Consider the following 15,120-nt stretch of genomic DNA (forward strand, 5'->3'; position numbering starts at 1 on the left):
AACATCAAATCAAATTGAAAGATACACATAACACATAATTGTAAATCACTTGATACTTATAACAGTTGTATTTGAGATGTCACATTATATACAAAACAATACAAACATTGAAATATGAGTAAAATTAACAACAAGGAAACTATAGACCCCAACCTAAGACATCATAACAACGGAAAGAAGCAAGAGCTTTAACAATTTAGGTGATACAAAACCTTTAACAATACTAAGTAATGCAAAAGTTGAGGTTTTTTCAATGTCTTCCATCTGAAATTTTACACCATTAAAAACAAACTTTGATTAAGGGGAGAAGCAATATCAAAATAGGTGCTACCTAAATCTCCAAAATTGTTCATAAATTGTGGTTATCATGAGCAAGTTTACTATGATTATATTCCTAAGAAGGAGACATTTTGACAATCTTCAATGTATGCTCATACCTTACATGATCATATTCATGCAAATGTTCAACAATACTTATCTATGATCAATTAAAACATATAGATGATAACAAATATATATTCATTGCACATTTAACAGTCGATAATTAAACTACTACAACAACTTAGACACCTAACTAGTGTCGATCGATCACAATTTCGCTAAACAAGCACAAGTACTACATATGTAAGATCGAACGCACATATATGATGCACCAAGACTACACTCATTCGAATTTCCAAGCAGAAAGACACTGAATCGGTGTTCCTTTCCACCCAATAACAAGACTATTCCCATCCATATCGAGCGTGCACGAACCACCATTACATAACTTTTCGACCATCAAATTCGCTTGATATAAAGCCGACATACTAAGTTCAACCTCCTCCATCCCAAAACGCGCAAAAAACTTTCTCCAAACATCAATATTCACATGTCGAAAAGCTCTTTCCACTCCTTCGGTACCCACAATACTCCTTATTCCTTGACCTAAATACACCGATTCAACCAAAGCACGGTTTTCATCTTCACGCCCCATACAATCTTCTAACGAATCAAAAAACGCCCCGTAAAAGAACAACGCTTCAATAAAACGATTCACAAAATTCGGCGAGTTCAAATTGGCTGCAGTCTCACCCACCACCATAACACGAGGATTCGTGCTTTTAATAACATTCATCAAACATTCTAATCGATCTTGTTGCGCAATCATGGTCCATAAACCGTTACATGAGTAAACACCCAACGCTTCGTCTTGATCCAATTCGAGAAGATCTTTATTAAACTCTAACATATCTTTCACTACAACTGCGTTAAACGAAAACGATAAGTTTATTGATTCAGCAAAAGACTTCAACCGATCACCAGTTTGCTCAATCTTCTGCTTAAATCGAGTCCCGATCGCAGTTATTTTGAGATGCTCGATAGGACAATTCGGTTGAGATGCAAGAGCTTGCATTAGAATTGTACTTTGTAACCCTTGTCTTATCGAAAGATCGATTATATGAACTTTTTTCGACCCAATAACACCGTCGACTAAAGCCTGCACACCCGAAAAAGTAGCCGCTTGAAAAAATGGTAAATTTTGATAAACCGCAAGTGTAGCGGGATTAGGTGTCATTATTCTTCCTTCGATATCTTCTACGTGGCTTTTTCCTGACCCGCGGGTCAAGATTCGCCCATTTTCACCTTCGACCTTCTCACGTAAAGTTTTTGAGAAATAGTATACTAATCGTTGAATCGGGTTGCCAGAATTAGAAGATAAAACGTCGCACCATTCAAGAAGCTTAATTGAACGTTCAAACTGTTGTTGCGAAACTTTTTCTGCACAAAGTAACAGATTTTCAATGAGCTGAACATCTTGAACTTGTTGATCCGATAGGCCCGAAAACGAAGTGCCATAAGGATGACTCAGCGTCGAAACATCCTTCGTTGAAGATGAAAAAGATTGTATGAACCGTTCTCCACCTAATCGAATAACTGCATCAGTTGATAATTTCGGACCATTCATTTCATCGTGAGTTGGTGGGTCCCTCCTTTTAGGACGTGGGGTTGGTTTAATAAGCTCGGAATATTGAGATTCGATATCTGCAAGCTCCTGCATTTGATGCTCATAAGATCGAAATTGAGGTGCAGTGTCAAGAAATAAAGCATCCAAATTACGAAATTTTTTCAGTAGTTCTTGTTCTACCGAATCGTTTTCTTCGTATAGTCGAGGCAGCTTATCAGTATTTACGATTTCGCCCTTGGAGTAGACTTGCTTGTTGTGGATTTTTCCATAAATAAGAGAATCAAAAGGGAGCATTTTTGACTCAATATCAAAATTTTGAAATGAGAAAACTATAATTATACATGCACTAAAAAGTAGAGCAAATAAGATCAAGTTTCATGTATTAATTTTAAACATGAGACATTGATGTTATCGTTGTCGTTGTGTACGATGTTGCCATATTAATCTAAGATGTTTTGACAGATTCAAAGGAAACAGCCAACAGCAAAAATACAAATGCAAAACATATGTAAGAAAGAAAAGTTTAGTAAGAGGACTGCATCATTTGAATACAGTATATAAATACTGAAATCTGTTTTAACTAATTAAATAAATGGTCTAAGAGTATATATTTGACAGTAAGAAATTCACAAATCTATACTGCAAGACCAGACATTCAAGAAATATATATAAATCTGAAGTATTCGATGTCGAAATAGCCGTTAAAAAAAGGTAGACCTCACAAAAATAACTTAAAGAACAATCCGGCTACAAAGGATCGTTATTTCTCCCCGAGATCTCGTTTTTGGAAGGGAGCCGAGACGAGATGTCAATCTGCCGAGATTTCTCAGTCAACGGGGTCAAACTTGGTCAAAGCCACGTTTTCTCGGATTTTCAAGCTCATTTCTCGGATTTTCTCGCTTATTTCTTGGATTTTCTTGTAAAATCTCCTAAAAGTGTATATAAACATAGATATATATTTATTTATTTTTATATATTTATAATATAAAAATTAAAAAGTCAACATAAGTTAACGTCCGAGATCTCCCCCAGATTTTCCCGAGATGCCTACATCTCCCCAAAAATGTCCAAACGAGATCTTCCCAAAGATCCGAGTTCTCCAACCTTGCAAAGGATATTCGTAAAGATTAAAATTAGTAACTCTGATTGCCATTGTTACCATCATGAATTACAGTACAAACATAGGTTAAAATCAATTTCTAACTTACTGATTAAATAATTCTAACATGAATATAAAAATCAAATTTGTCTATAATAGAGGGAACAAATGACAAAATAGGTGAGTGTAACAATAAACATGTTTTCAAATACACACAAATTACACAGAGGTAAATTCCAAAGATTATACTTTATACTGAGAATGGCCAATCTCAGTTTCTTATGAAATATGATGTAAACATTGAATTGATGGAGATAGGATTATAGTTTATTAAACCTCCAAATGTAAGATTATGACATGCTGATTATAGCTACAAACAAGATTACTATACATGAATATATATATTAAGCAATGTTGCCAGACCCTAATTTAATATATGCCATCATAAATTTTCTAATATGGAGTATAATATAATTATAATTAGATTAGATAGGTAATAGATAATTAAAAAAACCGACCACCAAATTTGAATTTCCCACTATATTCTAAACCGTTAGCCCTAGATAACTTAATGGCGATCGAAAATGATACAATAATTTAATTAAAGATATACAAGTTGGATTAAATAATGAATATGATGAAAAGATCAGTGAATGCAACAAGAACTATTTTCAATTTCCTGGTATACAAACAAACAAAGTGATGTATATGTTCTGAAACGATAATGTTGAATAATTGATGGGAATTTATACCTGGAGCTGGAGGAAGGTTTTATACTTCAGTAATTTTGTTTTTGGTTTCGTTTTGATGTGAATTCTGAGTAAGATCGGTGTTAACTGTATTGTATCGAGTTTATAATTGAATTCGCAATTGCAAATTGTAATTTGTGGTTTGTATTATCCATTTTTCCATCTTTTTGAAAAGAGTTGCAGGCTTGTAGCACGCAGATCATAACGGTTAAACGTGAGGGAAAATAGATGTTAAACCCATTAAGTTCAATGGTACTCCTCCATGAAAAAGAATGTATTACATCTTTTATAGATATCAATTTAAACCTAATATTTAAGTTTAGCTAAAATTGTACTCCGTACTACGTTAAATTACATCAAACGTCTTTATTTTTCGTCTCTCATCAATTGGTCCTGCACTGCGGTTGTTACTATAGTTTTCATGAAATTACACAAATCGTTCTTTATCATAAAATTACACTGATCGTCTCTAAATTACTTAAAGTGTACGTTGATGGTCCTTAACTTACTCAAAATCCACGTTATAATAGAAGAGACAAACAACGGCGCATCTTAAATAAATCAGGGACCTTCAACGTACATTATTAGGTAAGTTGTGGACGATCGTCTAGTTTTCAAAAGAAAAAGACGATTGATGTACTTTATGAAACTACAAGGACTATCAGTGTGATTTTAAACAGTGTTATTTTCAACAGATAATGAGGGTAGGTGTAATTTAATGTTAACTGCAAAAATTATCGGTATAACATATATATTTAAACAACGAAAGTTACTACTAAGAAACACTTGTTAACATGAACTTGCAAAATGAGCCGGCCAAAGGAGACACACACTTTAGACTTTTTAGTCTCTTAGGTAAACGGCAACTTATCACTTTTAACACTTCATCTCTTTCTTAATACTTTATAAAACGTACAATGCGTATTATAGTGATATATTGACATTGACCTTCAACTTATTGTAGGTAACGAGTATAATATGATCAGTTTGTTATATATTGGATATATAACCTTAACATAGTCCATTCAACGTAAACTGAATATTGAATACTTACTAATAATTGTCATAATCATATTTGCATCTACCTTGTAGCATACAAAAATAGTATTTGATACTATACTTGCTTTAATATTAACGAAACATGATTAATGCCATGTCCAATTAATTGGTAAAACTAGACCTTAAAATTCTAACTTTGATGACAAAAGAACTAGCACATAGTTGCATACAAGTGATTTAAAACTAATTTTAGTTGCTACAAAATACTGTCACATTAGCTAACAAACTAGTTTTCTGCTTCATTTGAGGTTTAACATTTTACAGTATGTTACTAGAAAAACCTTTAAAAGAGAAAAATTGTTCCTTATGAGAAATGATTTGATTGTAAAAAGTTTACAAAAATTCTTTTATAAATCGAGTTGTCATTAACAATGAAATGGTAGCCGATTGGCAATTGTGGCTTTCCACAAAGTAGAAAGAGAGGTCAGGAGTTCAAAATCATAAAGCATAAAAAAAAAAACCCTCAGGGATGTGGAGGTTCTTCATGAACGACTCCGGACAATTTAAAAAGCAGGTTGTCGCCTCGAAATTTATCGGGTCACAAAACGAGTTGAAAATTCAAGCCCAAAAGGGAACTGAAAAAATGAGATATCACCAATAAAAATAAGAGACAAAAGTAAACCAACGTGATGTTGACAAATATTTTGTCATTATATTCATTATATATTATATAAGGGAGATGATTCTCACACACACTTTTTTGATCCTCACACACCTATTTTAACCTTTTACTCTTCTAATAATACTCAATTGGTGTGTGAGGATCAAAAAAGTGTGTGTGAGAATCATCCCCCATTATATAATATATAACATTGTTCATTTGGTATAAATCTATTTGTAAGTCTAGCATTGTTCATTATATAACATATAGACCATACAATAGATAGGTTAAGTCGACACTCAAAATCCATAAAAGCATTTTAGCATGTTCATTTATAGGAATCAACAATGCTTAAGACCATATATAGTTTATGAATGATTTTGACAAAACTCGTAAGTTATATTACTATGAAGTTCTTTTAGTGTAAAAGGTTTTGCCGGATGCTTGTTATTCTTCATAAAAAGGGTGTATATTGACACGAACACTCAAACTTGTATAGAAATGCACCCGTAAGATTTGGATGATTTTAAATACCTCTATCGAATACCCCTAAATGACAAAAACGAGACTAATTCCACTGTAGCAAGACGTGTAAATTTTTGACACAAATGGACTCGAACCAGCAACCACATTTGCAAAGAGCTTTCACGTAGCGAACTCCAACATCTCAAGTAATGAGTACCATTCGCGCCAAACCACGTTGGCGATGCTTGTTATTCTTGTAGTATATACCGTATATCATTAGTAATTTACAAAAAGAAGTACAAAGTAGTATAGCACCTTGTAACTGAAAGTTCTGACTCCGGCCCAGATTAAATGGGCAGTGTTGGCTGATGACGCTGGCAGATTGAGGTGCGATCAATATCCACATCACTTCTTACTACAGTAATAACTAAAAAACAAGTATACAACGATGAAACATGATGAAATTTATGGGGTCTAAAATCATACATTATCGCTCAAACCAACTAAGGAAATACCAATTCTACAATAGTTGCTCGGTTGCTCAAATCTCCACTCTCGTTTAGTAATATGAAGCTAAACCTTGAATAATTTGGAGTTGTTATATTACGATGATTTGGATCTTGACTTTTGTAGTTATGTAACACAAGTACGACTTACATTTGAATTGTGTGAAACCTTGCTCATGATGATAACACCAACTACAAAAACCCTAATATCACCAGTTAGTCTAAAAGACTACACCACTTACATATCACAAATTTTTAATCACAATATCGATCTCGATCAGACCTTCGACTATGCCTTTTTCTCCTCCTCTTCCTTACGCCGTCTGACTCAGATTCAGAAGACTCTGAAAAAGACCTGCGCCTTTTTCTCTTCTTTTTCCTTTCATCCGATTCAGAGTCACTCGACTCTGAATCAGACCTCGACCTAGTCTTTCTTTTCTTGTTTCTTTTTTTACTACTCTTATCCTTTTTCTTCTTCAAACCCTTTTCGCTATCCATATCACGTGAAAACGGCGGCACAGATTCCGGTTTCGTGTTTTCTGGTGCCGGTTTCTGACACTCGTATGTCCAGTGACCCGTTTGGCGACATTTCTGACACCGTTTTTGGTTTAAAGTTGCTTGCTTTTCAGTACTTTTCAGATACATTTCTGTCTTTGCTGCTTTCTTTTCTTGCCATCTACTTGGGCCTTCTTCCTTTTGTCCATATGCATTTACATTCCGTGTTGCGTTTGCTGTTGCACGTTCAGCTTGGACACGACTAAGACCTTTAGTAGCTGCTGATATCGCTGCGGCTTTCATTTTATCAGACATGGTCCTTGTTGCTCGCAGAAAAAGAACCGATCACAAGTTTCAGAATGATTAAATTTTCCTAATTACAAAGAAAAAACATACATCAATGGTGGTATAAAAACCATACAGAGAAAACATAAGATATTTATACATGACACTTGACAAAATGTTTAGGGTGAATGCTGATATGGATTATCAAAATCAATCGTCATCTAAAAAATCATAATGACCAGAGGGAGCATGAGTTTATGTCAAATAACTGAATCTAATTCTAGGGAATTAAAGTACTACGCGTGGAACAAATTACTAACCTATAAGATTAGTGGCATCAAACACTATAGTCAAAAAAAAAAAAAAATAAATAAAAAAAGATAGAAAAGAATCACGAGATTAATGGGATTAAATACTATAGCTTACAAAAAAGATACAAGAATCACACTTTAAAATTCCACATCGATAAAACTACTAAAGGTATGTTTGGCAAAACATATGTAGATTGTAGGTTGGAGTGTAAGTTGGAGCTTTATCGTATAAAAGTGTTTGTTAAACTAGTTGTAGCTATAACATAGAAAATTAAATTACATAAAAAACAATAATACGGACACAAATGACAAAATATAGCTCAACGATTAAACTTGAGTCGAAGTGTAACACCTATTATATTTTGGTTTAATGTAATAATAACTGTATACATGGTATTCTTTTTACTATTCTAGATACCTACAATATATCATTGGTGATAATCGATGAAAATATCTCAAATGTGAATCGTGTATATTATACATTTCAAATGAAGAATGGCAGTAGCCTACAACAAGCAGTATCTAGATAAATTAAGAAAGGACGGTGCATGAGAGTATGAGACGGTTGTACAGATGAGTGCATTTGAGTAATTAACATAATAAAACGCTAAAGTTAAATTCAAACGCTTCTATGTTTAGCGTATACATTTCAAGTTTTTAGGAACTTTTCTAAAAACTAAAGCTTCATTTCATTAATCCAGACACAAATTTTCAGTAATGGAGTTTCATAATACGGAGTATAAAAGCTTAAAGGCTTAAAGCTCCGAAAAGCTCCCTACCAAACAGACCCTAACTGTACATTCAGTTACTCCAATCGGCTTAGGCCAACACATCACACAACTGAAACAACTAGGTCTTAGGGTTCTATAACTTAATACAAAGTCTATACAAATGTAACCATATTTGGCACTCCTTCATCATATCACAATAAAACTATCGATTCCACGAATCATCTCCTAGGCCTAGAACCATGTGGCTAATAGTCACGTTTTCAACATCAGAAAGAAAATCATGCAGTTCTCATAGGAGATACGATTATAAGAACGACCAGAATTACTATTGCTACAAACTAATAGTCTCATGTCCCTCAATTCGTAACTTCTTAGGACTTTCATCAAACACCTTTTAAGCACACTTTCTGCAACTTACTCTATTACAGATAAATACTGAGCCTTTTTATTCTCTTACTGTAAGCATATAAATTTAATTCATAAAAATACGCGAAATATATACAGTAAACCCTACTCTAACAAATATGGAGTATGATCAATATAGAGTAACAGTATGGTCATTAATTTCATTATCATAAAACCAAATTATTACTAAGCTAGAATTATCTGATCAACAACAACAACAACAACAACAATACCCAATCCCACCAATGTGGGGTATGGGGGAGGTTGATCGTAGACAATCCTTCCTCTATCCTAGAATAAAGACTAGAATTATCTGATCGATGACTTTATTTACAAACCCTAGTTTTTAGCTACACATCCATATATCAGATACAGCAATATATCTACACCAAATTCGTTCCTAAATATAAATTTGTGAACTAGCAGTTTAAAATAAACATAATTCGTACACAAATAATTTATAGATCAGATGATTAACCGAAAATTTGGAAAACGATGGAGTTTTAATCCTTCAACTAACTAAAACTTACCGTAAATACAATCAATTATGCAGCCGATTCGTATATTGATCTCGTTGTTTACTCCGATGGAATTTGTAGTGAACAACGGAGGTCGTGGTCGACGCCGGAAGTAGACATCGCCACCGTTGAGATTCATATAAAAGAGGGCAGTCAACGCATCGATATCATTTTCCTCTTACTTACAAAAATTGTTCTTACAAATATTAAGTGTGGCAGATTTGGCCCAATATTGGACAACTTAATCCCTACTCTTTATGATCTGATAGTTTGTGCCCCGGTGTTCTCAATCTTGCGATTCTTATAATAGTAGTTCATGACTAAATGATTTTGGTGAAGATATTAATACGGTATTTGTTTATTATTGTTGTTTTATTTTCTGAATACTAAGACTTACAAATTGATTATTGATAAAAGTACTCGTATTATGCAAGTCTTTGTGCCCCCTCAAATAAGCCCATGGCTTTCTCGAGAACAAGTGCACATCCTCATGAGGGATGGAGAGATTTTGATTAAACCAAACCGACCCATAGTCAATGGAAAGGAGTTCGTCAATTCCAGAAGATAATGCGGGATATGGATCAAACCTTCAATAAGGATTTGTTAGACCATCTTTAACGCGCGTGCTCGGCAGCAATTTTGAACCAACACTCGTGCTCAACGTAATTAATTCCAGTAGGATTTTTTGGTGAAACTCAGCAGAACACTTGGTGGCGTAATTCTACTCCAGCATGTCACTTGGTGGCGTAATCCTAGTGTAAACTACTCCATGATAATTTTGATAGTTTTGAAAAAAAATGAATTGTAGGGGTTTTCGACTTAGGAAATAAGTTTTCTCACATATTCCAATAGGGAACCCCTAGGCCACAAATTTTATCATTCCATACCTCAATTTTGGAGCTAGAAACATAAACCCTAACATCAAAACACTCATCTTTTCAAGGATTAAAGACGCGTTCATCATGGTTCATCCTTCATTCATTGTGTTCATCATCATCAACATGCTCGGCTAAGTTTCATATTTATTCCTTCCATTGAACATTGGCGTATTACAACCAATCACTTTTAATTACTTGTTTTAGTTTTTGCATAAACCTTTCAAAGTTTAAGTCTTTTTAATCACACATCTCCTAACTAGTTTTAATTTAACTTTTATTCATCAAACAACTCAATAATTGCTTGCTTTTGATCACAAACTTTCGCAGACTGAACTTTTCTTACCCTACCTAATTTAACGTATTGAAGCTATTTTTGATTGGTACTTCGCCGCCCATCAAATTTTGACGCTGCTATCGAAGAGTGTGCGCTTGATTGCAAACTCTTATTTTAATTTGCTTTCTTTTAAATTTTTGAAAATTCATAAAAATTATAAAACTAAAAAAATCCTAAAATATTTTTCTTTTTACATTTAGTTTACAATAGTTTTTTTTATTTTCCTTTAGTTTTGTTTGGTTTTACGTGTGGTATTTTCTGTTTTCAAGTAGTGTATGTGAACTCGAAATTCGGGGGGAGATTCACCATTGATCTTTGACCCGAAAATTGAGAAATCTGCTAAAGCAAATCGAAAAGCTACGGAGGCTTCTTGTAGTTCAAAAATGGCTCAACAACCACCAGAAGGACAAGCATCACCGGAAATGTCATCGGAGCCAAAGTCACGAAGTCAAGTGAGCATTCTTACTCGTCGAAAGAAACAAAAATCCCATTTGTCACTTTAACAATGGGAGATTCAGGAACATGTGGGGTGGACTCGTACTACCAACAAGGTGAGTACGAGGATCATTCACCCATTGTTTATCTGGCCGCTCCGAATGCCGGAAACAACCGGAGATTTGAGGTTTGCCCTCAATTGATCGCTATTTTGCCAACCTACCTAGGTATGGTAGCATATCATAGAATTCAACGATATTTGTGTTACAAATAAAGTAAATGGCTTCCCTGATGAAGAGGTGTGTCTTCGCATATTTTCATATTCATTATAAGACAAAGCGAAACGTTGGTTTTCATCCTTGCCCGCCCGGAGTGTTACTACTTTGGTAGTAACGAAAAAGCAATTTCTTGAGGAGTTTTACCCCATAAGTAAAACTTTGGATATGCATATGCAAATAAAATCTTCCAGGCAATTACCGGTGAACTTTTTCATGAAGCATACGAACGTCTTAATGAATTACTTAGATCTTGTCCGCACCATGAAATACCGAAATAGAAACTTGTCAAATTTTGTATGATGGTCTTGACTCGCAAAATCGATAGTTCCTATTAGCGGCTAGTGGTGGTGTGTTTTTAACCCGTAACAGTTGAAGCGACCCGTCCTAATCCATAAGGACGAATACAATAACATATGGTTACATTGCAAGGTATTTGACCTCTATATGATACATTTTACAAACATTGCATTCGTTTTCAAAAAACAACCTTCCATTACAATGAAAGTTGACAGGCATGCATACCATTTCATAATATCCAAAGTGTAAATGACCTAATCTGTCATTTATTAAATAATAATCTTTATTGAACTCAACGACTTGAATGCAACGTCTTTTGAAATATGCCATGAATGACTCCAAGTAATATCTTTAAAATGAGCGAATGCACAGCGAAAGATTTCTTTAATACTTGAGAATAAACATGCTTTCAAGTGTCAACCAAAAGGTTGGTGAGTTCATTAGTTTATCATAATCATTCATTTTCATCATTTTAATAGACCACAAGATTTCCAGATATTTAATTGTACCCGTAACCCGAGTACAAAAATAATACGCGTAACCGCGAATTAAAAATCATTCATATGGTGAACGCTTGATAACCGAACTAACAGGATGCATATAGAATATCCCCATCATTCCGGGACTCTCACCGGATATGATAATCGAAGTACTAAAGCATTCGTAAACCGAATGGGACGTGTCAAGGTCCATAGATCTATCTTTAGGATTCGCGTCAATTAGGGGCCATTTTCCTGATTTTTAGGCTACCAAGCTAAAAAGAGGCATATTCGATTTCGATAATCCAACCATATAATGTAGTTTCGATTACTTGTGTCTATTTCGTAAAATATTTATAAAAGCAGCGCATGTATTCTCAGTCCCAAAAATATATATTGCAAAAACATTTAAAAAGGGAGCAAATGAAACTCACAATACTATATTTCGTAGTAAAAATACATATGACGGCATTGACAAATGCAAGGTTGGCCTCGGATTCACGAACTTATATTAATTATATATATTTATATAATGGTCAATATATGTCTACAATTAAGGTCGAGTCATAGTGTACCACACTCCTAATGCTCGAGATTATCATGCAAAAGTCAACAAAAGTCAATTTAACCAAAATGACCTTAAAAAAAAACAATACATGTTTATTATATAACTTAAATATAGTCATTTTTGTGACGACCCAGAGATTTCCGACCAAATTTAAACTTAATCTTTATATGGTTTCGACATGATAAGCAAAGTCTATTAAATTGAGTTTCAAAAACTTTGAACTGTGTTCATGTAATTAATTGATCTTCGACCATGTCCGATGATTCACGAACAATTGTTTGTAAATATATATGTGTATAAATATATATATAGATATAAATGTAAATATATATAATAATATGAAATGATAAAATGCAATTAAAACATTAGAATAAAGTAAAACAATATATTAGATAATAAAGATCAATGTAATATAGATATATATATATATATATATATATATATATATATATATATATATATATATATATATATATATATATATATATATATATATATATATATATATATATATATATATATATATATATATATTTACATATATATAGATATGATTCTTAAACAAAATTAATATTATATGTGTATTATAATATTTATATAAAATGTATAATTATAAAATATTAAATATATATATTATATAAGTATATCTAATAAATTAAAATAATAAAATACAATTTGATCATTAAGATTAAATATATAAAATAATGTACAAGATAATAAAGTGAGTATTAAAATAAAGCTATATATATAAATACATATGACTTCTATTAATAATTATTATGATATGGGTATTGGAATATATATCAAAGTTATAGACATTATATGTTATTATATATATATATATATATATATATATATATATATATATATATATATATATATATATATATATATATATATATATATAATTATTAAATGATACATGATTAGTAATATGTAATATTAATAGATTAAATTTAATTACAAGTTTAGAATATAGTTGTTATAATTACTTTCATTATTATTAATACTAATATTAATAGTAATAACAATATTAGTAATATTATTATTTCAATATATAACATATAGATATAATAATTTGATATATATGATTTATTATATTATTATTATTATTGATATCATTATTAATTTTATTAATTATTATTATCATTAGTATAATTACTAATCTTATTATTAATACTATTAGTAATATCATTATTACTAAAATTATTATAAATATTGTTATTGCTATACAACTAATTATCATTATTCTTAATAAAATTATTATTATTATTATGTCAGTATTTGTATTATTATTATTAATAATTAATAGTATTATTATTATTATTAAAATATTTATTTATTAATAACTGATATTATATACAATATATAGAAATAGATAATGACGCGTATATATCTCAATCAGTCCATTTTTTTTCCTGTTATGCTCGTGATCACCTTCATCGCTAGAAAACAACTTAAATCGAATCTTATTGTTACATAAACCATTCAATTACACTATATAATGATATATATCGTCCGCAGTTTAAAAAAAAAGAAATAAATGAAAGAAAACAAAAAAATGAGTCGACCCCTGTTGAAGAAGCTTTTAATCCATAACCCAACTTCGAACCAATTTCTAAAAACTAAAAATGCAATTGTATTAGTATTTATCTATTAAAACGCTCTGCAAATTTTCAAACTTCAATTCGTGATATCAGGTATGAATTCAGGAGTCAAAGTTTTAAAAATAAAAAGTCAAAGGATGTGTTTATCCTGAAATTCGAAAATTGTTTGATGTTTCTGAATCAATTGACTAGTGCCGAAGGTTCTATGATTGATTTTAAACATAATTCATGTAGTGATCTTAGTCTAAAAACGTTTTAATAATTGAATCAAGATTTGAGTTGTTCTTCATGTTTTTTAAGCTGCTGCTGCTTAATTTTGTTTCTTTTATTCTTCTGTTGATTTAAAAACAAACACAAAAGGTCGTTTCTGCTTAATTTCACATCGTAAACCAAATTTTATAATCGCTATTTTGATTAACAATTGGTCTCTGGTCGATTGAATTTTGAGAGGAAGAAGAAGAACTAGGAAGAACAGATAAGACGGGTTAAATATAAATCAGTTGTGTATTAAATCAGAAAAACAGGAGATGGGTCAATGGTTAGGGACGTTTGTGTTTAACCGAGAGGTTTCGGGTTCGATTCCGGCCTGAGTCGTTTGCTTTTTAAAGAGCCTATCACTTAGAGGTAGTATTTTCTTTTTAATTTCATTATTTCCTTAGTATTATTATTATTCTTAATTATTATTATTATTATTGCTATTATTGTTATGATAAGTATTATTATAATTAACATTATTATTATGACTATTATTATTATTGATATTAATAGTATTGTTATTATTAGTATTATAACCATTATTATTATTATTATTATTATAAATGTTATTAAATAATCCTTTGATGATTATTAATTTATCATTTAGTATTATTATCATTATTATAATTATGAGTATTATTATTATTATTATTATTATTATTATTATTATTATTATTATTATTATTATTATTATTATTATTATTATTATTATTATTATTATTATTATTATTATGAAAATAATACAATCCATCATTATTTTTATAAATATTAGTATTAGTATCATTCTATAACTATTAGTATTATCATTAAGTATTAT

The 15,120-nt window shown here is 31.4% G+C and overlaps 2 protein-coding genes across 3 annotated transcripts; both read right to left on the reverse strand.

Moving 5' to 3' along the window:
* Positions 1–523: 523 nt before the first annotated feature.
* On the reverse strand, positions 524–2,387 carry LOC139863868 (DELLA protein GAI1-like). 2 transcript variants are annotated; one of them, XM_071852477.1, is made up of 2 exons: positions 2,129–2,387; positions 524–2,035 (listed from the first exon to the last, which is right to left on the reverse strand). In XM_071852477.1, the coding sequence occupies exons 1-2, from the start codon at positions 2,240–2,242 to the stop codon at positions 665–667; spliced, it is 1,485 nt and encodes a 494-aa protein (XP_071708578.1). In that variant the 5' UTR covers positions 2,243–2,387; the 3' UTR covers positions 524–664. The 2 variants fall into 2 exon arrangements, with proteins under 2 accessions (XP_071708578.1, XP_071708572.1); XM_071852471.1 differs by having other exon boundaries at positions 524–2,387.
* A 4,114-nt stretch (positions 2,388–6,501) lies between these two features.
* LOC139863881 (uncharacterized) lies at positions 6,502–9,328 on the reverse strand. The gene is made up of 2 exons (XM_071852485.1): positions 9,185–9,328; positions 6,502–7,295 (listed from the first exon to the last, which is right to left on the reverse strand). Exon 2 carries the CDS (start codon positions 7,235–7,237, stop codon positions 6,683–6,685), a length of 555 nt encoding a protein of 184 aa, XP_071708586.1. The 5' UTR covers positions 7,238–7,295; positions 9,185–9,328; the 3' UTR covers positions 6,502–6,682.
* Positions 9,329–15,120: the final 5,792 nt, after the last annotated feature.

This window comes from Rutidosis leptorrhynchoides, chromosome 1 (assembly GCF_046630445.1).
Source record: "Rutidosis leptorrhynchoides isolate AG116_Rl617_1_P2 chromosome 1, CSIRO_AGI_Rlap_v1, whole genome shotgun sequence".
In the NCBI taxonomy this organism is placed as follows: Eukaryota; Viridiplantae; Streptophyta; class Magnoliopsida; order Asterales; family Asteraceae; genus Rutidosis; species Rutidosis leptorrhynchoides.